Raw genomic sequence first — 23321 nt, 5'->3', positions numbered from 1 at the left:
TGATGCTTAAGGACCAAGAGGTGACAAAGGATACCAGGTACCTTTCTCAGACACTTTCCCAGTTTCTGACATACTTTCAGGCAAAGATTTGCTACACCCAAGGTTTGTGTATGTGATAACCCCCACAAGCTCTCTTCCAGGTGCTCGCTCCATCTCCGCTTGGACACACATGCATTTCCCGAATCCACAGGTCTGCCACCTTGCTCCTGAGAACATGGGCTTCAGGTGCTTCAACAGAGACTTTGGCTACAACCTTCCTAAGGATTAAGACTTAAAATTCCTTTCATTCCCTGCTTCTTCCAACCAAGTGCTTTGGAAGACCAAGTAGCATCGCTCAATAACAAGATACATCTCAGCAGGTAAACTCTGCAATTACCTAGCAGCCAAATTAACTACTCCTGGAGAAGAGAGGCAAACACCCGCTCATCATTCTGATGTTTCTGAAGTGTGTAACAGTCTTTGTGATGCTGGACTGGCAGGATGCCAGCTTTGACTCACCGTAACTTCTCTTCTAAGGGAACCAGTAACAGTTATGGAAAACTAGAAGCCAGAGTTTTTTAAAACAGTTAAGTGCCTGAGTTTCTTTTGCAAATCCTAACTAGATTAGAAACAAAAGGCCACTTGGTCAGTAAGCATTATTAGCATGGGGTTAAGTCATCACCAGTGTGAAAGACAAACCTGTTCTTAAAACAGGTTTTGGTGCATTTCAACTAATATTTGGATCATTGACACCTAATTACACATAAATGGAGAGGAATGGGGCAAGCAGGAAGATGTTAGCACACACTCTTAGCTCTAACTTGAAAATTCGGTTATGAGGAAAAAGATCTAAGCTGGAGCATACTGAAATTGTCAAGTAGGACATCAGAACCTGAATCAGAGACTGAAAGTGTGTGAGAAGCATGGCCAAGAACTAGAGGACACTCAGGTCAAGTTCAAGGATGCAGGCTGGAATAGGTATTTGTGAGAAATATGTAGGGAAATGATTGAGGGGCCAGAACTTGCACAGAGGAGCTCAGGCCTGAAGCAGAAGCAGGACCTTGGTACCAGGCCAGAAATGCAGAGTAAAGGTTGCAGAAAGCACCAGAAACCCAACTGTGTGAAAGCTGTTTTTATTCTGACCACGACAGCACAAAACCATGCTGCATATATCAAACCCCCAGTCAGTCCTAACGGTGCTTCCCAGTGCGATTGAAACGCTTGTACAAGTACCGGATCCTCTTGTTGAGGCTGCATCGGGAGCCATGGGGGCGGTCCGGGAGTTCCACTTGCCCCTCGTTCCCGCTGATCTGCTGCGAGAGAGCAGCCCTGGGCAGTACACCGTGCAGGAGGTGCTGCCCGTCCGCGACCTGCCGCCCGCCCTTACAGGTATGCGGCCCCCAATACCCATCTTCCGTTACCGGCCTAGCCCGGTTCATAGCCGTGACCGTCCCTCTCGTTTTTCCCCGCAGCCTTCCGGACTGCCTTCCGGGCGCGGGGCGCGCTGGCAGTGCTGCAGCACTTCGATCCCATGTACAGCTTGCTGCAGTGAGTACGGAGCGGGGAAAGGGGAGCGAGTAGAGGAAGGTCGCGGGGAGGAGGGGACCCCTGGGAGCGCACGTCTCGCCTCTCGCTGGTGGTGTTTAGTTGCTGCTCTCACGCACTGTGCTTGCTCTGTAGCCATTTCCAAGCTGTGGGGACTGCTGTCAAGGAGGATGCCCTGGAGCTGATGACACGCGGTGGGTATCTGCTGTTTCTAGCTGAAGTGGGAGTGATGGAGAGGTTGCTCTCCTTTGGCAGCTCAGTGATGATATAAAGGCTAATGTGACTTGACCAGCTGGGTTGCACCCTCAGCCCATTCCAGTAATACGGGCCTGTAATCTTGGTGGACAATGCTGAGCTGTGCCTGTTCGCTGTAAGGGCAGGCCGACAAAAATTCCCCTTCTCCGCATCCCTGGAAAATACATCTTTGGGATGCATCAGCTCTGAGCGAGTTTTTCCATGAGCTGTCAAGGGGCTATGGGGATAGGATGGGCTAGCGTAAAAAGAACAGGTTTGGGTTGTAGGGGGCTGCCCACATTACAGCTGGTGAGATGTGAGCACACATCTTTGGTAATCTGATGACTGCGTTAACTCTGAAAGAGAGGATAGCTGAGGGGCCTGGCGAGGAGTGCTCATGACATTCTGCTTTTCTTCAGTGGTATCCCATCATTCCAATGAACTTCCTGCCATCTTGGGTGATTCTGGGCTGAGCCATGCAGACCGTGTTGCTCATCTCAATGCTCTCAAGATGAACTGCTACTTGCTGACTGGCCTGATGGATGCCTTTGAAATGGAAACCTGCAAGAGTGGTTTGTTGGAGGTGTGTTCTTGGGGGAAAATAAGGTCATAAAGTAGGAAACATGTAAGCTTGCTGATAATGTATCCAATGTTATATCAGAGCGTGATGCCGTAGGCTTAAATTATAGGTTTAAGCTAACAATAATGTGTATGACTTTAACATGGAAAATACAGCAAACTGTTCTAACTTGCTGACATGAAGGGAGTGTAAGGAATGTTCATCTGGGAAGGAACATCATGGGACTGATAACTAAGGAGGTAGTAAATAAGACCAAGGGTGCTAGCCTTCAAGATTACAGAGACTGGAATAGAACAAAAGCAAGGACATAGCACTAGGTCAGGACTAGGACCTTGCGGGCATGCAAGCACTGAGGTCAGTGAACGCAGCAAGGAGGATTATCGGCGACCAGCAGAGAACCCAGCTCTGCAATAAAGAATGCCTGCTTTCTAAAACATAAAGTCTTAAAGAGTTTCTCTGACCAACTTTTGCAGTAACAGTGTGGAGTACTGGTGTTTCTGTGAAAAACTGTACGTGGAAAATAGCTAAAGGGACAATATGTATCCAAACACCAGCAGGGACTCGGATACCCAGGCCTCTCTTTTTCACTTTTCAGTGTCTGGCTGGTAGTGTATCAATATTTTCTCAAGACTTCCTTTCTGTGGTGAAAATGGTCATTTGATGTGGGTGTATAAACTTCTCATGCATTTCGCTGTGTGTCTCTTAATGCTTTAGAATAAGCATCATTTGCTTTATCATATGCTTTAGAATAGCCGTCATTTTCTTTTTGGAGGGAAGCAGGGTGGTGGTGGTGTTTTTTTTCTGTTGTCAAGCTGCTGACATATTGCATTGTGTAATCTCCTTTCTAGAACAAGAAGAACCGTCCCAAGACCTCTGGATCCTTATGGGAAGAGGAAAGGGAACCAGTCTTACGGCTGCTCACACAGCTGCTGCAGCTGGATCTCCGTCAGCTTTGGGGTGGTTTCGTGGTGGAAGAAGAATTTGTCAGGTATGGTCTGGAGTGGATGTAGAGGTGGGGTGAGTGGTTTTCTGGAAGGGGGAGTTAAATGTTAAATCTGCCACTGAGGTAGTATTACAGCCCTCTGCAGGGTGCAGGTTGCTGGGAAACTGAGGAAACTGTCTTGAGGCAAAAGCAATATGTTGAGGAACCACTCCCTTTCCTCATGTAGGCATCTCAAATTTAGATGTTAATCCTCAGTTTTTTAAGGATACTGGAAAATATCTGGTTCAAGAGAGATGCAGTGTGCTAGAATGATGTTGGTGCAAGTTGTGATTGTGAATTTTGCTGTGTCCCTTCTGTGACTTCAGCTTAATGACAGGAAGCTCCTACCGTATCCTAGAGAATCCAGGTATCGGTCTTCAGAAGTACCGGGCCACACGGGAGGCTGTGACACATCTGCTTGCTGCAGCTCTGGTTCACTATGATCACATGTTCAGTGAGTTCCTGCTCTTCTGCCTTCTTCCTGAAGATAATCCCAGTTGCTTTCCCTGACTTCTTTCTTCCTTCTCACGTACAAAAGATGCCACTCTGAAGATCACACAGATGCTGCAGCACTTTGAGCATGTAGCCCCAGTGTTTGCACAGGCAGTAAGCCTCTGGGTTAAAGAGTACGGTCTGAAAAGCCTAGTGGGTGAATTGCTAAGGTGAGAAAAACACCCCAAGGCTTGTCCTTCTATCCCTAGCAACTTGAGGCACCCTATTCCTTATTTTGTTTTTCTTTGCAGGGAAGTGGGACAGAAATGTCCTCAGGATCTGGCTCATGATGCTTCTGTGATCAAGGGTTATGCTGTCTTTATAACTGAACTGGCTGAACAGATTCCAGCTCTGGTGCTATCAAACATGAGTGTTCTCCTGCGTCACTTGGATGGAGAGGTATGCTCCCACTTCCCGAGAAGTCAGTTGGTGGAGATTCTGCAGTCCAGTTTTTCTGTCTGAAAACAGAACCTCTTTCACAGAGATCAAATAGCCAAAGCATGCCCTTACCTAAAAGATGCAAAGAAACAGAAACCATGACATCTTCTGTCTGGTTGTCACTCTTGCATATCAGGGAACAGGAAACTGCTTACTGTGGGAGATCCCAGCTGCTCTCTCTTGTTTTTCAGTCCTTAATGAGTTTGTCATTGAGTTACTTTTTCTTAAACTGTTCTTAAAAGCCATTAAGTGATTCTCAGTTCTTGACTTCTGTGGACCTAGGTGGACAGCAGGGTTGGATTACTCTGTCTTGCAGGCAGTCATGTTCACCCAAAATCTGCAACGGAGAAATTCACTTAAGGCTGTGGCCTGGGGCTTAGTAGACCCAAATTCTTGGGCCATACTTCCCCTTGACATATCAAGTCATCTATTTTCGTCTGTTCCTGGTTCAACAGCTCTTCTTTTTTCAGAGTTACATGATGCGAAATGCCATTCTGGCAGCTATGGCAGAAGTGCTGGTGCAGGTGCTGAATGGTGACCAGCTGGAGGAAGCTGCCCGTGGTACTCGGGACCAGTTCCTGACCATGCTGCAGGCCCATGTCTGTGATATCAACAGCTTTGTACGCAGTCGAGTGCTGCAGCTCTTCACTCGAATCGTTCAGTGCAAGGTAAGTCTGTGCTAAGGAAATGGTCCTGCTTTAGTCATACCTTCCCCTGCTGTGTTTTCTAAGGAATTTCCGTCACCCTGCTCTTTGTTTACAGAGGCTGGAGTTTAAGAGAAGGGTATTGTCCCTGTGTAGTGTGGTGTCTGTGGTATCTTTTTCTCAAGAGACCAAAGATCCTAGGGGTGAGGGAACTGCAGAATCCAAATTAAATGCTGTTCTTCATTAATGGGACAGATTAGAAAGAAGAGCAGTGTACAAGCTGATTTTGGACATTGGTATGGGAAAACATCACCCTTGCTAGGTAGGCTAAGACTCAACTCAACACATAACATAATTTAAGTCCTTCCTTTCAACAGAGGTTGACCAGAAGATATCCAGAGATCACTTCCGACCTAGACATTCTTATATAAATCTATAATCTGTGCCTTTTAGTATATTAGGATGTCTGCAGTAAAATAACTTTTTTCTGAGTCTCTCAGCCTTCTGAATAACTTTGTCTCTGCTCTCATTTTGTATTAGGCCCTGCCTCTGACTCAGTTCCAGTCTGTGGTATCGCTGGCTGTTGAGCGTCTTAAAGACAAAGCTGTGGTAGTAGTTAAAAATGCGATCCAGCTCCTGATTGCGTTTTTGTCCAACAATCCCTTCTCCTGCAAGGTAATTCTGACTAGAATGGATAGACTAGATGGCCGTATGCAGGCTAAATACCTGCAGTGTGCTATAGCCAGGGCAGCAGCCTTTCTGTGTCTTGTGGGAGGGACAGTGTAGCCTTTGATTCTGCAGGTGGCAGCTTTCTGGTTCTCTCAGGCTCAGATCTTGCTTTCTCTGGTTCTGTCCTCACTTGGTGTAATTGGTAGGTATGCTGAAGGTCAGAAAGGATGTGTTTGTGGAAAAACCTGCAGCATTTTTATTTGAATTCACTGTGGGGTTTCTTTCCTTAGGATCAGAATTAGAATGCAGCTGCAGCTGTGTGTTTAGCTGTACTTTTTCCTGGGCTTTTGAGCCTGGGCCTGGCAATTTGCAGCCATTCCCATTCTCTGGGGTGATGGCCAGAGTCTACTAATCCAGTTTCCAAAAAACAGGGTTATCTGAAGGGATTGACAACTTAAAGTGGCAAGTGGAAGTGGAAGAGAAAGGAGAATTACTTCCTTTCAGGAAAAGGAGGATAAGTAACATATTTCTTCTCTTCCTGGCATCTTCAGCTAAGCTGTACAGATTTGAGTGAGCCACTGAAAAAAGAAGTGCAGAAGCTGCAAGAAATGAGGGATCGTAACAGATCCGCAGCAGGTAATTCCCCTTCTTCTTTCTTCTTCCCAGGGCATACCAGGGTTTATTTTTCCTCATCTGAAATTTTCTCCTGGGTTGTGGTGGCTTCTATCTCTGATCTTACTGGTGTGAAACGGTGAGGCCAGATAACTGGGACTAAGCTCAAAACAGGTTTTCATACCATAGTGTTATAAAAGGGCAATATCTATATCTAGATCAACAGTCCATCTATGTAAATATCCTATTTTCAGTGTAAGAACTGAAACTACCTATGAACACCCTCCAAGGTTTCCATTCCCAACCATTCAACAACTCCCTGAGCCATAATTTTGGTCAGATAGTAATTTAAACTTGATTAGCCTTGAACCTGGTGCTGCCTACAAAACAGCATCAGATGATGGTTCTCTCTTACCTGTCAGGTTTTTTTACCCTTAGTGGTTTCTTTTTTCTTTCTTGTCTATTCTTACTGCAGTGTGGACAGTGAATAGTGCCTGCTGGGGGAAACAGGGAATAGTGACTCCTGGGGGAGGAAAGGGAAGCAGAATTCCTAAGTTTCAAATTAGTTTCTTTCCCCATTTAGGGCGTCATCTGGGTCTCTGTGTTCCTCATTCTCTCTGTTGTTTTTTGTTTGTGGCTTTTTTTTAATAGGTCCAGTGATCACCCCAGAGGAAGAGTGGGAAGCAATGCTGCCAGAAGTTAGGGCTGCCATACAACAGCTCTTTCAACCACTGCAGGAAGAGGAAGAGGAGGTGCTGGAAGTTGAGGAAACAGTGGAGAGTACGTTGAAGCAAATCACTGGGCTGCTGAGGAAGCTGAATTACAAGTAAGAAGGCTCTGTATTTTGAGAGGGTGTTTACCCAAGGTTTCTTGTTCTCTGTGCAAGAAGGGTTTGGAGCTCCAGGGTAGAGGGATGATTTCCAGTAACATTACTCTGTAGAAGACACTGACATGGGCACCCAGCACAAGATGTGGGCAGGAGCCGCTTTCCCAGGTTTTCAGGGGAAGTTGGATGTTTTCCCTTATGTTGTGCCCTGACGGATTGTTGATGTTCTTCTCTGGGCAATGTCATGGTCCAGGAGTGCAGCCCGCCTTACACAGAAGGCCCTGGGTCACTTCCAGGGGAAGGAGCCCTTCAGCAGCCTCATGGAGGAAAATGAGGAGGCAACCATCCTGGGTGTTCTGAAGAGAATTTACACAGGTAAATGTATCATGAGTGACTGGGTTTAAACCACGACACTGCTTCACATGGCTATGTCTCGTCCCTAAGACTAAGCTGATGCCAGAGCTAGACCAAAACCCTCTGCAGTGCCCTGTCCTTCCTTCTGACCTGTGGGGCTCAGTCTGTGTGTACTTGACAGCTCAAGGTAGAGCCGCACCATCTCTGGATTATTTTCTTCTCTAGTGGCCTGGCATTTTGGCTGGATCACATAGTCCTGATGCTTGATTTTTGGTCTTAACAGTCCCATGTTCCCAGTAGAAGTGCATTTCTGATGCTAGGGAGTACTAGTGTTTGCCTTCTCCCTACTCTGCCGTGATTCCCTTTTAAAGCCTTTTGGGACCTATCAAGTTCGAAGTAACCCATTCAGCATTTTAATGGTGTTTACCCCAACTGGACCATTCCTGTCTCTGCCCCTGTATTAAGCTGGCTTTTCTGTGGTGCCATTGTAGTACTGTAGTACAGTAGCCATTGTAGCCACTGTAGTACAGTATGCTGAGATTTTGTCTTTGTAGCCAAATCTGATGGCTGAATTTGGCTTTTTGTCTCCTGGCTCTTGGAAGATGTCACTATGGAGTGGAGGGAGAAGGGTTAAAATGCCCCAAACCATGTCTGTTTCTCTTGTACCTTCAGTACTGCTCACAAAACAAGTGCTCATGCTGTGCAGGTTCGTGCCCAGGTGAGAACAGTGAGGATCCTCCACATGGCAACAGTGGTCTTGAGAATGAAGAAGCTGTACCAGAAGAGCAGCCTCAAACAGAGCTGATCAAACAGGAGATGCTGGTGCAATACCTGCAAGATGCTTACAACTTCTCAGTGAAAATCACAGAAGCCCTGAGCCTGATCAGCAAGTTGATGTATGAAAACTGTGTCTCAGGTGTGTGAAATAATCATGTGGCTTTTTCCCCTGTTCATCATTTCCACGTCTTTCCCCTTGCTGAAAAGGAGATATGGGAGTAGCACAGCTACTAAATGGAAGAACTACATTTTATGGAGCAGATGTCCCAGGCACTTCCAGGATATTGGAAAAGCAAGCACTGTCTAAAAGGCTGTCATGAAAGGGTTGTGTTAGGGAATGAACGGGCTGTTTAGGAATCCATTTTTAAATATCAAGGTTAAAAATGTTTTTGAAAGCCAGGTGACCAAAATTACTTAGCTTATGGAAGCTTCATCTCAGCCGACGTTCTCCCAAAGTAAGCATGGCCAGTGAAGCTGGGTTCTGTTACCTGCTCAGTGTCCTGTTGCAGCTCCAGGTGTTATGCTGGCCACAAGAGGGGAGCTGAGAGCTCGTCTTGTTCACCTCACCTTTCCTTACAATTTATTCTGGAGCTGAAAGTGATCCTGATCAACAGGTTCTAAGGCCTGCTCCTCTTTAGTGCTATAGTTGAAGGTGGTTGATGAGTACAACTTTTAAATATGGTCTCTTTGCTCTTCCTCTAAATGTATTGCATTAGATTTAGCTGTTAACCTGTGCCTATTTCCTCCAGGAAATCTATGTCTTTGTACTAGTGATCCCTTTCTGACTTCAGCAGGCGGTAGCAGTGATCTTAGATGTTTGTAAGGCTTGTTGTGAGAACAGTGTGCCTATGAGTATGTTTTAATAGGCTCTCGAATGGGGATTAGGAGAGAACTGCACTAATGCAACTGTTCGTCTCTCTGCAGTGGTGCAGGAAGCCATTGAGTTCTTTGTGACAGTCTCGCAGTTTAGTGTGTCTGAAGCACTGTCTGGAGTTCGCAGAATGCTCCCCCTCATATGGTCAAAAGAGCCTGGAATCAGGGAAGCTGTGCTGAACGCCTACAGGCGGCTCTACCTGAGCCCCAGCAAGGATTCAGAGAGGTATGACTCTTTGTAAGTGTAAGTATTCCTCCCCCCGTTTCTATTGGGGAGCTGTTGGGAATGGATAGGAAAAGAAATCAAATTTCACTCTGAGCTGAAATGTAAGGTTAGATACCTGAGTATCCCAGTCTTCCTCGGGTCCTACTGCTTAGCTTCTGCTCTTGGTTTGTTGCAGCATTCATGTGTAGGAAATTTATGCAGCAAAACTGCATGTGAAACCTTAAAAAAGGAGAAATGGAGAATTATTTTAAATTAAACCTGTTATCAGACACTCACAGTTAATATTCTCATAAATGCCATTTTTATCCGAAGCACTGCACCAAGATACATGTGCCCAAATTATCTGGGTAGGGTCTCTACATGATGGAGAACAAAGGGTGTCAATTATGAATGCTCATCTAGTCAGCAGGCTTCCTGACTGGCAACAATAAACTGTTTTGGACAGCTCTTTCAACCCTTTTGGGTTGATTATGGTTGATTATTTGGTTTTGATTATGGAATCATTCCATGTCTTAAGTCTTGCATACTTCTGTGGGCAAAGTTGTTGCCTAAAATTCTCACATTTTGGGTTTCTAATGGCTGTAGTCACTCATTCTTTGGGATAATGAGTGTTATACAATGTGGTCTAAAGTTAGAAGTATCTTTCCGTTACCAGAGCTGGCTTTTTGGTGACAAGTCATTCATGCTGTGGCCTTATCTAAGTGTAGGCATTCTGCTTCTGATGTACACAACACATTCCTCAGTGTTTACTGTCAGTTGTGTCCTTGGTTTTTCAGTATACGCTGTTTCTTTATCCCTCACACTGTGCAAGGTTAGGTGTTATCATTTGGGTGCTTTCACACACACTGTTATTTATATTTCATTCAGACCAGTCTTAAATTTGTTTGTGACAAATCTCTGCACACGGTAGATGAGAGGATGTTAATGGGGTCTTTGTTACTGATTCTTATTGAGGATTCTGGGGTGGGAGCTGGGTCCCACTTGCATGTTTGCTTCTTCCACACTAGACAGGAGCTGGGTCTCCTCTCCTCACTTGCTCTTTTTTCTTAGCATTTGCCCACATATATAATCCTGTTGGATACACGTGCTCTAAGTGTGATCCCTGGAGAGATGCACCATACTTCACCCTTATTTGTACTATCAGTGCAATAAAAAGCACCTACTACATGTCACTTTTTCTTGATAATATTGCCTGGAGATGACTCTCCCCCTGTTTGAGCTCTGGCCTTGTTTGTTTGTAGACAGACTTTCAGTTTCTTATGTTTAGGGAATAGTACTTTGACTTGTGGTTGAGAGCAAACTGGCAAGTGGCTGGTGTGTGCCTCTTGTTGGGTTTTTGAGCACTGAAAGGAGCAGAAGTGCACAAGGAGTAGACTTCTGAGCCTGTGTCATGCTTATTGGCACTTGAGCTGGGAGACTTGAAGATCTCTAGCTTGTGGAGGGGGAAGTTTTCCTGTCCCCAGGGATCAGCTCTGTTATCTAACAGATTTTCTCAGCTCTATGAATAGGAAAGTAATTGTGACAGCTGCTTTTTCATTTTAACATATATTTTTTTAATAGTTGTATTTTCTTTCCCCCTCTTCAAAGGGCCAGGGTCCAGCACCTGGTGCGTTCTCTCTCTCTCATCATGGTGGATGCATCGCTAGGAACAATACAGTGCTTAGAAGAAATAGTGAGTACTTGTCTTGCCCAGGTTTAGATTGTATTTGTGATCTTAGATGTTCATTAAAATGTTAGTCACTGCAGCTAATGTCTTTGTTGGCTTGAAGTCCATCCTCCTCTGCCTCTCCCTACTTGTTATGTTGCATAGAATCAACTCGATTGGAAAAGACCTTTAAGCTCATCCAGTCCAACCGTTCCCCAGTACTGCCAAAGCCACCACTAACCCACGTCACTGAGGGCCTCATCTACAAAGCTTTTGAACGCTTCCAGGGATGGCGAATCCACCACTTCCCTGGGCAGCCTGGTCCAGTGCCTGATCATCCTTTTGGGGAAGGAATTGTTCCTAATCTCCAGTCTAAATGTCTCTTGCAGATCTCGGAGTTTGTGCAGAAAGATGAAATCGAGCCTGCTGTGATCCAGCTGCTTTGGGAGCAGTTCACAGGAAAATCTCAGTGCTCCTCACTGGAGCGACGTGCTGCTGTGATGCTGCTGGGGATGATGGCACGGTGAGTGCAGGGACCCACCTGATCATGGCAGTGGGAAGATATAAAGGGAGTTGATTTTTATTGAAGAGCTGTGGGTGCTGCATCAGCTGACTTTTTCGGTTCTGCAGCTTCAGAAGTAGTAACTGCATCGTGGGGTAATGAAGCCTGGCAGTAAGCGTAGTTGTGCTGGGTCCCACCAGCACAGTCTCTGAGCACAGCAATGTTACTTCTGTTGTATTCTGACTGTCCATCCTTTCTCAGTGCTTACAGTGTCACAGCTTTGCAGCTTTATGTGTAAGAACAGTGAGAAGCTCCCACATAGAGATACCTGCCTCCCTTTCTGGGGCAAAAGAGTGTAATTGCTCTGTAAGGTTTTCATTTTCTCAGTTTTCCAGCCCAGTAACCCTTTGAGGGCAGGGAGTGGGGTGGGGGGTGGGTTTTGTGGTGGTGGTATTGTGTTTCCACAATAGGGAGGGAAGTGGCACGTGTCACCAGTCCTGAGCTATTGGACTCTCTTCTGTTTTGCAACATTTTTCTTTGTCTTACCCATTTAAATTTTGCTCCTTTCTGATAACAAAAGAGTCAAGAATCTTCTTCCTTTACAAAGGGAGAGTGTGCCCAGTGTTGTTCACTTTGGAGAATCTCCTCTCTTAGTGGAGTGTGGATTATATTGGCTCCTGTGGAATATTGCTTGCTGCTCTTATAGCTATATCTTGAGGCATTGCATGGAATTTTTATCCCCTCAAATCACTGCAAGACATAAGGAGTATTTCTCCTGGTTATCCATAGTTCTGTAAACTTTCAGCAGCAACTCAAGTAATACCTCTCTCCCTTCCATTCCACAGAGGGAATCCAGAGATTGTAGGTAGCAACCTGGATGTTTTGGTGACAGTAGGGCTGTCTGAGAAGGGATGTGAAGACTATCGCCTGGCTAAAGAAGTATGCAATGCTATCTCCAAACTTGCCAGGAACACCAAGGTAAGACTCTTAGTTTGCTCTTGAGGTCATCCAGAAACAGTGTTATCCAGAAACAAAGATGGGGGGGAAATGGTTTGTACTGAGAAGGGGGAGAAGGGATTATATTTTTACTGATTTTTAAAATTAAGTAGGTTAGCACCATTCAGCCGCACCTGGAAAGCTTGGCACACATCAGCGAACATCTAATAAAAGAACTTCCATTAGGTAACAGGTTAAATTTGATTAGTAAAGAGTTCAGTGCACAAGAAAATCTGTTTTCCTTTCAGCTCTCTTCTTCATACTCCCAGTTCTAAATTGATCTGTGTTTTCTCAACCATGAAGCCCTTTCCTCTACTGATGTGATTCTTTTGCCCTTCATATTAGTTCATATTTGGGAGTGGTCAGTTGTACATCCGAACATAAAGCATGGAAGGTTTTCAAACCTATCCATGTTGTACTTGCAACACGATGCTCAATGACTTGTCTGGGGAATAATTTTTATTTTAATGTACTTGGTGGGAGGAATTCTTTGGTTTTTGACTCAAGCATTTAGGGCATTTTGGTTTAGGAATTTCAGCATAAAACCAGCCAGCCCTCCTTCACACAGCACCATCATTCTGTGTTTGCCTCTTCCACTGGGGACATTACTGCAAGACCTTAAAGAATGTACCACAACATTCTTAAGTGTTTTGAAGGCAGTTGTAATTCAATTTTAGGCTGACTTAACTCTGCACTTAGGTTTGCACATGAGAAGGGACTGAACTGTCAATACTTGAATGACTATGGTAACTCTCCCCCCAACCAGAAATTCAGTACAGAGAGTAAGACTGTAGTGAACTAAGGAATTCAGTTTCCAGCTACTGAAAGCTTTTAAATCCTCAAGTAAATCTTTTGTTTTGGTCAAGTATGCCTTGATCAGCAGACACAGATACGCTGTGATATGTTGGGCAACATATGTTGCCCAAGTATACTTGGTTTAGTATTTCTCTGGATTATCTTATTTCCAACTTAAACCAGAGAGGGACTGATACAGAGTATATGCAACAGCCTAAGTGTGAGGTGGTGTTAACAACCTCACACTGTCCTCTGTGATTTCTGTTGGTGATATTTTGCTTTTAAACAAAACCTCGTGGTTCTGGAGTATCCCCAGGCAAGGACATCTAGTTGCCTTACTGCTGATAACCCTGAAGATGCTCTAAAGGTTTCCCACTTTATTCATTGTGGAGAATGAGTAAATAATATCAGATCTTAAAAGAGTAATTTTGAGATTTCGAAAGAGTTACTCTTATTGAAGTGAAAATAGTGGATCATCACTTGGCTAAGCTTTAAATCCACGCAGTGCTGCCACCATGCCTTCAAAGTGACAGTGATGTTCCTGCTGTGTATTTAGCTGCAGGGCAGTACTGGATATCCCTGCCATAGGCCTAGCATGGCTTTGATTAGCATTGTTCACACAGTAAAATTAAGTATGGAGAAGGGCATGGGGGGATCTCTTAGGTGGAAAGAGTAACTCATTTGTTCTCTCTGCAGCAAGCACTGGGGAAGAACAGTACACCTTTTCGACTGCCACAGAACCACATGCTCTTTGGCTGCCTGAGTGAGACTGTGATTAAAGGTGAGCTGAAGTCAGTAGTAGGATTGGAGGAGAGGAAGTTGGGCTGTGTGATGTACCTACCACACATCAGCCTGTGTTGTTGCTGATGTGTGGAACATTGCTCTCTCTTCTCATCAGGCTTTGCTCAGCCAAGTTGCCACTGGATCCCCTTCATGGAGGCAGCAGTAACGCTCATCTATCAGCTAGCAGAAGGGGCAGAGGAGATATGTGCTCACGTTCTGCAGGCGTGCAGTCAGCAAGCTCTGGAGAAGCTGAAGGAGGATGATGGGCAGAAAGCTGGTGAGGAAAAAAGCTGATGAAGGAAATCTGTAGCCATGGTTTCTAGTGCTGTGATTGGGTGGCCTACAGTAACTGCAGGAGGAGAACAGAGTTGAGGGGCTGGTGGAAGGGTTGGTGTGGAAGGGTGCAAGTGCTGTGAAGGACTCTGAAGCATGGAGATGGGTTATACAGTGGGACTTTGCAATAACTGATGGGGGAAGAGGTCTAGGTCAGCACTGAACTGTAGTAATTTTTCTCTGCTAGATTCAGGGGATTCTCCCAGCAGAGTCTCTGATGGTGCTAGCAGTCTCCCCACATTCCTGTTGATGCACCTGGTGTCCCTTGTGGGGCAGGTGGCACTGCAGCAGGTAGCATATTTGGAAGTGTCAGTGAGCACAGAGCTACGCAGACGCCGTATGCTCAGAGACGAGGAGAAGGCCAAGAACCATTCTGACAGAAGCACGAAGAAGCAGAGACCCCAGGTGAGAACTGAAGGGTTTGTTGTTTTTTTTCACTCATGGGAGCTCTTCTGGTGTCCCAGCTACTGCTACAGCAAACTTCTGGAGAATGGGCTCCTGAGGATGCATGAGATCCAGGGTAATGTGTGCTTTGAGAATAGAGATGGACAGGAGAGACAGGGAGGTCCTGGAATGATAAAGCTTTCACACTGGTCTTGGGTTTTAAAGAGGCAGAGGGGAGGGAATGCAGGGTGATATTTTGGCCATGCTTATATTCCTGCTTCAGACAAACATTTTTCCATTCATCACCTCCTTTCCTACCAGTGCAGTCTTTTGCAATTGCGGCTGGTGGTGAGAAACACCCATTTGGGGTCTGAGTTCTGGAAAAGGGTCTCTGCAGCCTTGTTCCATAGGGCTTGGGGGTCCTATCCTCTCTCGGGTGGTAACGATGCAAGCTCTTCCTCTCTTGTGTTGCTTTTGCCTTGCTGTAAGATTTCCTATAATCTTGCTCACAAGACCAGCAATTCAAAAGCCACTTTGAACTTCTTGCTTTAGGATTTACATGTTCCTTAAGTTGTGCCAGGCTTGGGCATGGATGCCAGATGTGTCCTATATCTGTCTTTGTTATGTAGCTGCAGTAGCTTGGGCTTTATTTTCATTGGTGTTCTGTGGCATGTGGACTGGCAGATCCTGGACTACTCTTCATTAGCTTCATTCAGTTCTCAGGGTAAAGTGGGTTATATACCTCCATCAGTCTGGTTCTTCTCAGCTCTAGCCATGCTGCTGGTAACAGGCATGCACCTCTGTGAAGGAAGGAGTTATTTTTGCCTGCCTTTTTTTTTTTTTTACAGTCTTCCTTTCTTCACAGAGCACAGGAAATGAGACCACTATGGAGGAGGAACTGGGCCTTGTGGGAGCCACAGCTGATGACACTGAGGCTGAACTCATCCGCAGTATTTGTGAGACAGAGCTTCTAGATGGTAAGTGTGGCTGCCACCAAGGAGCACTTGTTCTGCCTGCCTGTGAAAGAACAGGTACAGTGGGCAACAGATCCAGAAGGAGGAAGGCTGTTTCTGGCTGAAGAAACCACTTTCTTTTTTTTTTTTTTTTTTTGGTCTGGTGTCAGTTTCTATGTAAGCTGTCTCTTTCTTTGCTCTGCCTCTCTGGAGGTGGTTTTTCAATGGTGAAAGTGAGTCAATCAGTTTCTATAGTTTGCAGAAGTTGTTGGATAAATGCAGTAATTTTTCTTAAAGAAGGATGCACAGACTTGCTGTCTTTATCCCCATTCCAGGGAAGCATCTGTTGTTTGCCTTTGTTCCACTGGTGCTCAAGATCTGCAACAACCCTGGGCTCTACAGCGATGCAGGGCTCTCAGCTGCTGCAGCCCTCGCTCTTGGCAAAGTCTGCATGATCAGGTAATGGCCGGTCCTGTTGGTGTTCTCTTCCCAACCTTCCTAGTACTAAACAAACAGTACAACTCCTTTCCTGTGGAAAGAACAAACAAAAAGGGCATCCATAGATAGTATTTTCTCTGTGTGTCTGCTGCCTGAGAGATGGGAATTTGGTATCTATGCCTTCTTTTCTCTACACTTTCTCATCAGCTCCGAGTTCTGTGACTCCCACTTGCGCCTGCTGTTCACTATGATGGAGAAGTCCAGTCTGCCTGGTGTGAGATCCAACCTCCTTATTGCAGCAGGAGATCTGGCCATCCGTTTCCCCAACCTGGTGGAGCCTTGGACATCACATCTCTATGCCAGGTAATGCTAGACTCATTGCTGGGAGCGGACACACGAGAGCTCTGTGGAAGGCACTGGGCCTCCAGAAGGTGAGAATGACCCAGGAAACCAAATTAGAAGGTGGCAAGAAGGGCACGCAGATGTAGGCTGTGGAGTTAGGCTGATGTGGGTATCAGTAACTTGAGATACTCAGCTGCTTTCTGTGGTAACTATACACTTCCACCAGGCTGCGGGACCCCTGCCCAAGAGTGAGGAAGATGGCTGCACTGGTGATGACTCACCTCATCCTCAAAGACATGGTAAAGGTGAAGGGCCAAGTGAGCGAGTTGGCAGCTCTGCTTATAGACCCAGAGGAGGCAATCGTGGGAGTGGCTCAGAACTTTTTCACTGAACTCTCCAAGAAGGCAAGTGCATGCTCGGGGACCTTACTTCACAAGAGTGGGGAAAGGCTGGTGGAGGCTGGGCCAATCACACAAGACTTGAGTATTGGAGAAAGGTGTTGCAGTGGTGTATAGCAGCTGTCTGTCTGTCCTGCACTGCCTAAATGAGGAGAGAGAAAATAAACTGCAACATGAGTTTTGTTTCAACCCTGATGTTGCTGAATTTGACCTCATCCGTTCACATCGAAAGCAGGCTCTAGACCAGTGTCTTGTCCGTTTGCTTTCTTGTATGTCTAGAACAGGGTTGGGAACAGTTTTCTGCAGCTTACCTTTAGGCCTTACAATGGAGTTCCCTGACCTTATGGCTCAGGCAGTGCACCATCTCTGAAACCCTTCAAAGTTGATTGTGTGACATCAAGATACTTAAATTGAAGTAGCTACAGCCCAAGCAGATAAGAACAGTAGCAGAGTTAACCCCTCTATGCTGTTCATTCAACATAAAGGCTGCTGTGGGCCCCTCAGAGTTTGAGATCTACTGCCTGAGAAGCTGCAATGATACTGGGGTTATTACTGTCTTGGCTTGATGAGTTAAAAGCAGAGCTGGCCCCCTGGCTGCACTGCCTTCCGATCCCTGCAGTGATGACAGATTTATATGACAAAACCATGTAAAAGCATTGGCAAAGGGAATCTGGATTGGGCTGTTTCAGGCAAGATGGAAGGCAGCTCCTTGGGCTCAACTGCTCTGTAAGTTTCCTTTATCAGAAAGCTTTTTGGTTGGGTTGCAACAAGGTTGGAAAGCGAAGAAACTGCATCCAGGTCTGCCAAAGAGCAGAGCAGTTGCAAAACAAGGGTTGCAGTTGTTATCTTGTTGATTTGTTGTTTTTTCACCCCTTAACTTTGGCCAAGTAGTCCTGGATAGGTTTGGCTGGCTGTGTACAGTTTGTTTCAAAAAGCTGATGCTTTCAGACAGTAGATTTAAGGTGGGAAGAGGTAATTTTAAGTGGGCAGCTTATTTGGCTCGACTTTAGCTGTCCTTCATAATTCTATATCATGTAGAACCTTGTATTCTGCACAGGGTAATGCCATCTATAACCTGCTTCCAGACATAATCAGTCATCTCTCAGATCCTAACTGCAGCATAGAGGAGGAATCTTTCCGCACTATTATGAGGTATGCTGGGTGTTAAAGAAATCTCTTTTGACTGGGACTATGTTTATGCAAAGAGGGTGACAGATCCAGGGGAGAGAAACTACAGTGACATGTACAAGTATGCCTTTTCAGTTGTTTTCCTTCACCTGACTTTTTCAGGCTGTATCTGAAATGGAGTCATGCTGAGGGGAATCGATTCTAAAGCCACATAGTTGGGGGTGAGGAAACTCCACAGAGAGTTTCCACTAGCTCATTCAAAATGATTTTTCCCTCCAGAAAAGAAAAACAGTTGGGTTTGCACATAGGAACATGGATATGCAACATTAGAACAGGACAGATTTTAAAGACTTTGGTGCCTTTGTCATTTTGGTGGCATATACTGGCTTTTTGTAAGCAATTTCAGCAAAACTGTAGTTCAAGTAAAAGGTTTGGGGGTTTGGTTTTGTTCTGGGGTTGTGGGGTTTTGTTTTGTTTGAATGGATGGGGGGGGGGAAGTGGTCTTGTTGGTTGGGTTTGGGTTTTTTTCCCAATGAATACTCCATAGTAGAGAGACATACTGGAATATTTCAACCTGAGGGTACCAGTTGCTCACAGACAACACAAATAGTGTCTTTAGTGGTAAATGACAGAAATTTTCCTGTCCTTTCTGAAACTTAACCACATGAGGGTTTTTCTGAGCTGCCTGTGTCCCTGTGGATTACAGAGGGGAGTGCTAGACAAAACAAAAGTATCACTGTTGCTGGAGAGAAGAACAATAACAATCTCCTGTGATTTTTTTCAACTAGTCTTTCTGTCCATGAGAATCTAGTGCATTTAGGAAGAGGGATGGAATTTTGGACAGGTAGGAATTCCGAGAAAGGCACAGAAAAAGTCTATTAGTGAGGCTGAAATTGAGACTGAAAATAGTTTATGGCTGCAAAAGCAGACAGGAAAACATGGGATCAGGTTAGCATTTAAGTTCTGGTAGGCTTTGTTCCCACTTTAGAGCAAAGTAACGCTCACTTTTGCATTGATCTGAAATACAGCAACACACCTTCAGCAAATTAATAATGAAAAAGTCATAAGAATGGTTTTGAACGGGGGAAAAACAAGACTGCATGCCACCCCACTCCCTTTGTGTTTGTCTGCCAGCACTCTTGTGAAGTGAGGAGATTGTTTGGAGGTGCATGCTTTTAAAACTGGATGGAAGGAGTGATTCAGAAGCCAGCACTGCAGCCATTTTGGCATCCCTCCTACATTAGACCCCACACAGATGTGTTCACTCTATACCTACAAGGGTCTTTGCTTTAGCTGGATTTCTTAGTTTCATCCTAGGTAGGTGCTATTATGCGAACACAGTTTTAGTTGTACCTTATGTCATAGCAGCTGTCCCCCAACAGGGACTGTGATTACTGTTTGAAATATATATATATGCTTATAGCTTCTCCTGAACCAAATCTGAGGCACGCCAAGCTGTCATGTGTTCTCTTGGAGGACCACCCAGTTGATCACGGGATAGGATAGCTGCAAGCATCCCGTGGTGTAGGCAGAAATGGGGGTACCTCTCTGTGCTCTCAACTTGGCCATTTTTTTCCCTTTGCAGACATCTCCTCTCATATATTACAAAGGACAAACAGACAGAGAGCTTGGTGGAGAAACTTTGTCAGCGATTCCGGATTGCCAGGTGGGTCATAATCCTAATTTTTCTGACCAGCAAATCTTCTTAGGAGTTGTTAGGAGAAACTAGCTTGTGTACACTGGTTTTAACAAGTTCCCACCATATTCTTCACATGACAAAGTAACAAACACTGATACAACCTGTATTAGGTGTGTCCCCCACCTTTTTCTTTCCTATCTTCCTCCTAAAAGTACATACACCTTCACCCCCCACCTGCAGCTCCATGAAGAAACAGAGTGGATATTTATCTGTCCCTCTATCATGTACTTTCAGTGATACCTCCACTTTTACCCTGCCTTACTCCATTCCTGTAGGTCTCCTCCTCCATCACTGTGGCTTTGCCCTTGAGGTTTAAGCTGTGTCTGCTTATCTTGGCCACTTGTACACAGTGCCTGGGCATGTGACCTGCTCAGTTGCTTCAGGGAGTTGCATATTCCCCAGAAATAGTTGGATTCTGTTTCCTGAGCTGGGGTAGAGAGTGGACACTCCCTCCAAAATTGCCACTCAGGAACACTGGTGAGCTCTTCAGTGTTTGTAAAGAAACATCTGTGTGTAAGCCATGTCTAGCCTTTACTAAAATGCCTTAATATTTCTGTTCCACAAAGATGATCATTTTAATGCATGCTACTGGTAATGCTAGAGCAAGACTCTTGCTCCAGGCTTAAAAGATGAGCTTATCAGAAAAGACTGTGCAGCCACCATCACCCTCCTCAGCATTTCTGGAGTTCTGAACTTAGCAACATGCCAGGTAGTGTCCAGACTTTAAATGTGGAAACACCTGGATGCTGCAGCTTTGTTCTTCATCTGCCTGTGTTTGGACAGTGCATTCTGAGAGAGTATATGCAGGACAGACTTCTGGCCCCTCCGCTTTATGAATAACATGGGCTTTGGCCTAGCTTTTTTTCTTCCTACTCTATCACAGAGAGCTCCATTAAGGATGTTAGTTTGCTTTTTGAGGTGTTTTTTTTTTCCTTTCTTTTTAGTAGCTTTTGCTGGGATTTGAATGTTGTCCTTTGATACAGCCATTGTTATTTGTTCGCCTTATCTTAATGAAAACTGCTTTCTTCATGTAACTGTCCAGGAAAGAGAGATGAGAGAGAAAACATCAAGTACAGCTTCTGCTTGAGACTATTTCAAACATGAAAAAATAACCAGCCAGGGGTTTTAATTATTCAGTTGAAAGGCCCTTCAAAAAGATCCTCACCTCACTGTGTTTAGCTTTTTTAACTCGTAGCTGGCAATAACTTGTGATGCTTTTTAAACAACTGACTGTGTTCTTTAACAGTGAACCTTCACGTTTTTCTGACAGACACTGAGTCAGTGTCTTTGATGTAATACAGTTGTGCATGGTATGCCATGGCAGGCTGTAACTGACCTGTAAAAGAACAACCTGAATCTCATGTTCTGCAGGGCAGAAGCACCTGCAGGAAATGCTTTACGCTCATGTGCTGTAGTTCTAGGTAGCATATACTCATCCTTACACACCCCTTTTCATAAGAGCTGATGGCAATTTTTGTCTTTCCCAGAACTGAGCGTCAGTATCGGGATCTGTCCTGTTGCCTTACTCTGCTTCCCATCTCGGAACGGGGCCTTCAAAAGCTGCAGGACAACTTTGACTGCTTTGCAGACAAGCTCCAAGACCCAGCTGTCTACAGTTGTTTCCAAACTGTGCTGGCTCGATTCCGCAGAGCAGGCAGCAAACCTGAGGCTAAAGTAAGGATGGGGGGCAAGTGTCCAAGCCAGGAAAATGATTGGAAAGACCTGCAGGTCTCCATTTAAGCAGGCTACTCCTCAATCCCCAAAATTTATCAAAGAACTTTATGGCAGTTCTGCTACAGATGTAATTATTTTTTTCCCCTTTTTCCCCTGTGTTCCATCTCCATCAGGCTCTGGCTGAAGAGCTGGAGCAGAAGCTGTTTGCCGCCCATAACCGAGGGCTGGATTCAGCAGAGACATGCCAGAAAGGCAGTGCAACCCCAATGCCAGAGTCGGCCAAGCGGAGGCCAACAGGAAGTATGTTCCTTTCGTGAGACTGACTGCAGCCTTCCCCCTGATCCTGCAGCTCCAGCAGGGACACCTGGGGACACTTCCTCAGCTTGACATACAGAATGGCTGCTAACTGTCTTGTTTTGTTTCTTTTCTTGGCAGGTTCACGTCGCCAGCCCCTGAGCACAGCTAACAGGGATGAAGATTTTGTCACACCCCAGCCTCGCAGCCTCCGAAACCAGCAGCGTGCCAAAAAGCGCCCTCCACCCAAAAAAGCTATTATCGCTTTCTCCAGTGATGAGGAGGACAGCTCTGATGATGGTATGGCATTGTACATGTATGCTTTGAAGGTGAAAAAGGAGAAAGATTATCGATTTTAGTCCAGGGGGGGTTCCAGAATGTGTGCAGGGCTTCGGAGCACTGCCTAAGTTGCCTGTAGATTTCTCTGCTCAAAGCAGCAGTGCTGGTTATTGACATGTTTTACTCTTTTTAGAGCTATCGGCAGAATTAAGAGAGGAAGAAACCCCCACCAAAACAACTCCCATCACCAGATCTTCAGCCCGCCGGCTGCGCTGAGGGAACCATCTGCCACTGTCTTTGACTAAAAATAAACCTTGTTTTATGCAGCAGGCATCTCTCTTGTCTGAGCTACCCCATAATATGACAGTTCTGTAAATGAGGACAAAATGGAAGTTATAGACCAGGCTAAACCAATTCCAATCCCGTCTTTTGGTATCCCTACAAAGAAAGGCAGTGATGAACACAGATCACAGAATGGTTGGGGTTGAAAAGGATGCCTGGAGATCACCTAGTCCAACCCCGCTGATAAAGCAGGTTCACCTAGAGGAGGTTGCACAAGCTCGGATCCTGGTGGGTTTTGAATGTCTTCAGAGGAGAACACAGCCTCTCTGGGCAGCCTGTTCCAGTGCTCTGCCACCCGCAGAGTAAGGAAGTTTTTCCTCGTATTCAGATAGAATAACTTCCCATGCTTCAGTTTGTGCCTGTTCCTGGGCACTAGTGAAAAGAGTGGCCCCATCCTTTTGACACCTGCCCTTAAGGTACTTGTATGCATTGATAAGATCTGCCTCAGATATCTCCTCTGCAGGTTAAACAGGCCCAGTGCTCTCAGCCCGTCCTCATAAGAGAGATGCTGCAGTCCCCTGATCATCCTTGTGGCCTCCAATGCACCCTCTCTAGTAGCTCCTTGTCTTTCTTGAACCGGGGATCTGGAAACTGGACAAAGTACTAAAGATGAGACCTCAATGGAGCAGATTAAAGGGGGAGGACTACCTCACTCGACCTGCTGGCCATGCTCTTCCTAATGAGCCCAGGCTACCATTGCCCTTCTTGGCCACAAAGGCACACTGCTGGCTCATGGACAACTTGTCCACCAGAACTCCCAGGTCCTTTGCAGAGCTGCTTTCCAGCAGGTCAACCCCTAACCTGAACTGGTCCATGGGGTTATTACTCCTGCAGGAGCAGAACTCTGCACTTGCTTTTGTTGAATTTCATTAGGTTCTTCATCCAACTCCAGCCTGTCCAGGTCTTGCTGAGTGGCCGCACAGCCTTCTGGTGTATCAGCCACTCCCAGTTTTGTATCATCAGCAAACTTGCTAAGGGGACACTCTGCCCCTTCCTCCATGTTATCAACGAACAAGTTGAACAATGAAGCTAAGCTGCTCTGATAAAAAATCTCTGGAAGGAAGCCTTTTTACGAACCTCAGGCTCTTAGAATTCTAATAGAATG

At 45.5% G+C, this 23321-nt stretch overlaps 1 protein-coding gene and 1 non-coding gene across 2 annotated transcripts; both read left to right on the top strand.

Moving 5' to 3' along the window:
- Positions 1-1244: 1244 nt before the first annotated feature.
- Positions 1245-22203, top strand: NCAPD2 (non-SMC condensin I complex subunit D2). Its single transcript, XM_057404117.1, has 31 exons — positions 1245-1368; positions 1452-1527; positions 1660-1718; positions 2178-2341; positions 3187-3326; positions 3647-3774; positions 3859-3982; positions 4064-4211; positions 4721-4918; positions 5435-5569; positions 6115-6199; positions 6827-7001; positions 7255-7376; positions 8062-8271; positions 9057-9231; positions 10819-10903; positions 11266-11399; positions 12224-12356; positions 13866-13950; positions 14068-14229; positions 14473-14690; positions 15535-15646; positions 15958-16081; positions 16268-16423; positions 16629-16806; positions 17858-17952; positions 19514-19594; positions 21115-21301; positions 21475-21601; positions 21737-21895; positions 22068-22203. Exons 1-31 carry the CDS (start codon positions 1245-1247, stop codon positions 22148-22150), a joined length of 4182 nt encoding a protein of 1393 aa, XP_057260100.1. The 3' UTR covers positions 22151-22203.
- Positions 1779-2105, top strand: LOC130596502 (small nucleolar RNA U85). The gene has a single exon (XR_008971535.1). It is a non-coding gene; the product is annotated as a small nucleolar RNA U85 (small nucleolar RNA).
- Positions 22204-23321: the final 1118 nt, after the last annotated feature.

The sequence above is a fragment of the Pezoporus wallicus genome, unplaced genomic scaffold (assembly GCF_028554395.1).
Source record: "Pezoporus wallicus isolate ANWC-B61680 ecotype Strahan unplaced genomic scaffold, APGP_CSIRO_Pwel_v1 contig_6598, whole genome shotgun sequence".
Classification (NCBI taxonomy): domain Eukaryota; kingdom Metazoa; phylum Chordata; class Aves; order Psittaciformes; family Psittacidae; genus Pezoporus; species Pezoporus wallicus.
Note: the sequence above shows the minus strand (reverse complement) of the source record. Positions and strands in the feature narration are given on the sequence as shown.

Coding starts and splice junctions, on each gene's coding strand:
- NCAPD2 (XM_057404117.1), top strand. CDS start 1,245: ATGGGGGCGGTCCGGGAGTTCCACTTGCCCCTCGTTCCCGCTGATCTG. Junction 16,807..17,857: donor TCACTGAACTCTCCAAGAAG/GCAAGTGCATGC, acceptor TATTCTGCACAG/GGTAATGCCATCTATAACCT. Junction 19,595..21,114: donor CAGCGATTCCGGATTGCCAG/GTGGGTCATAAT, acceptor TGTCTTTCCCAG/AACTGAGCGTCAGTATCGGG.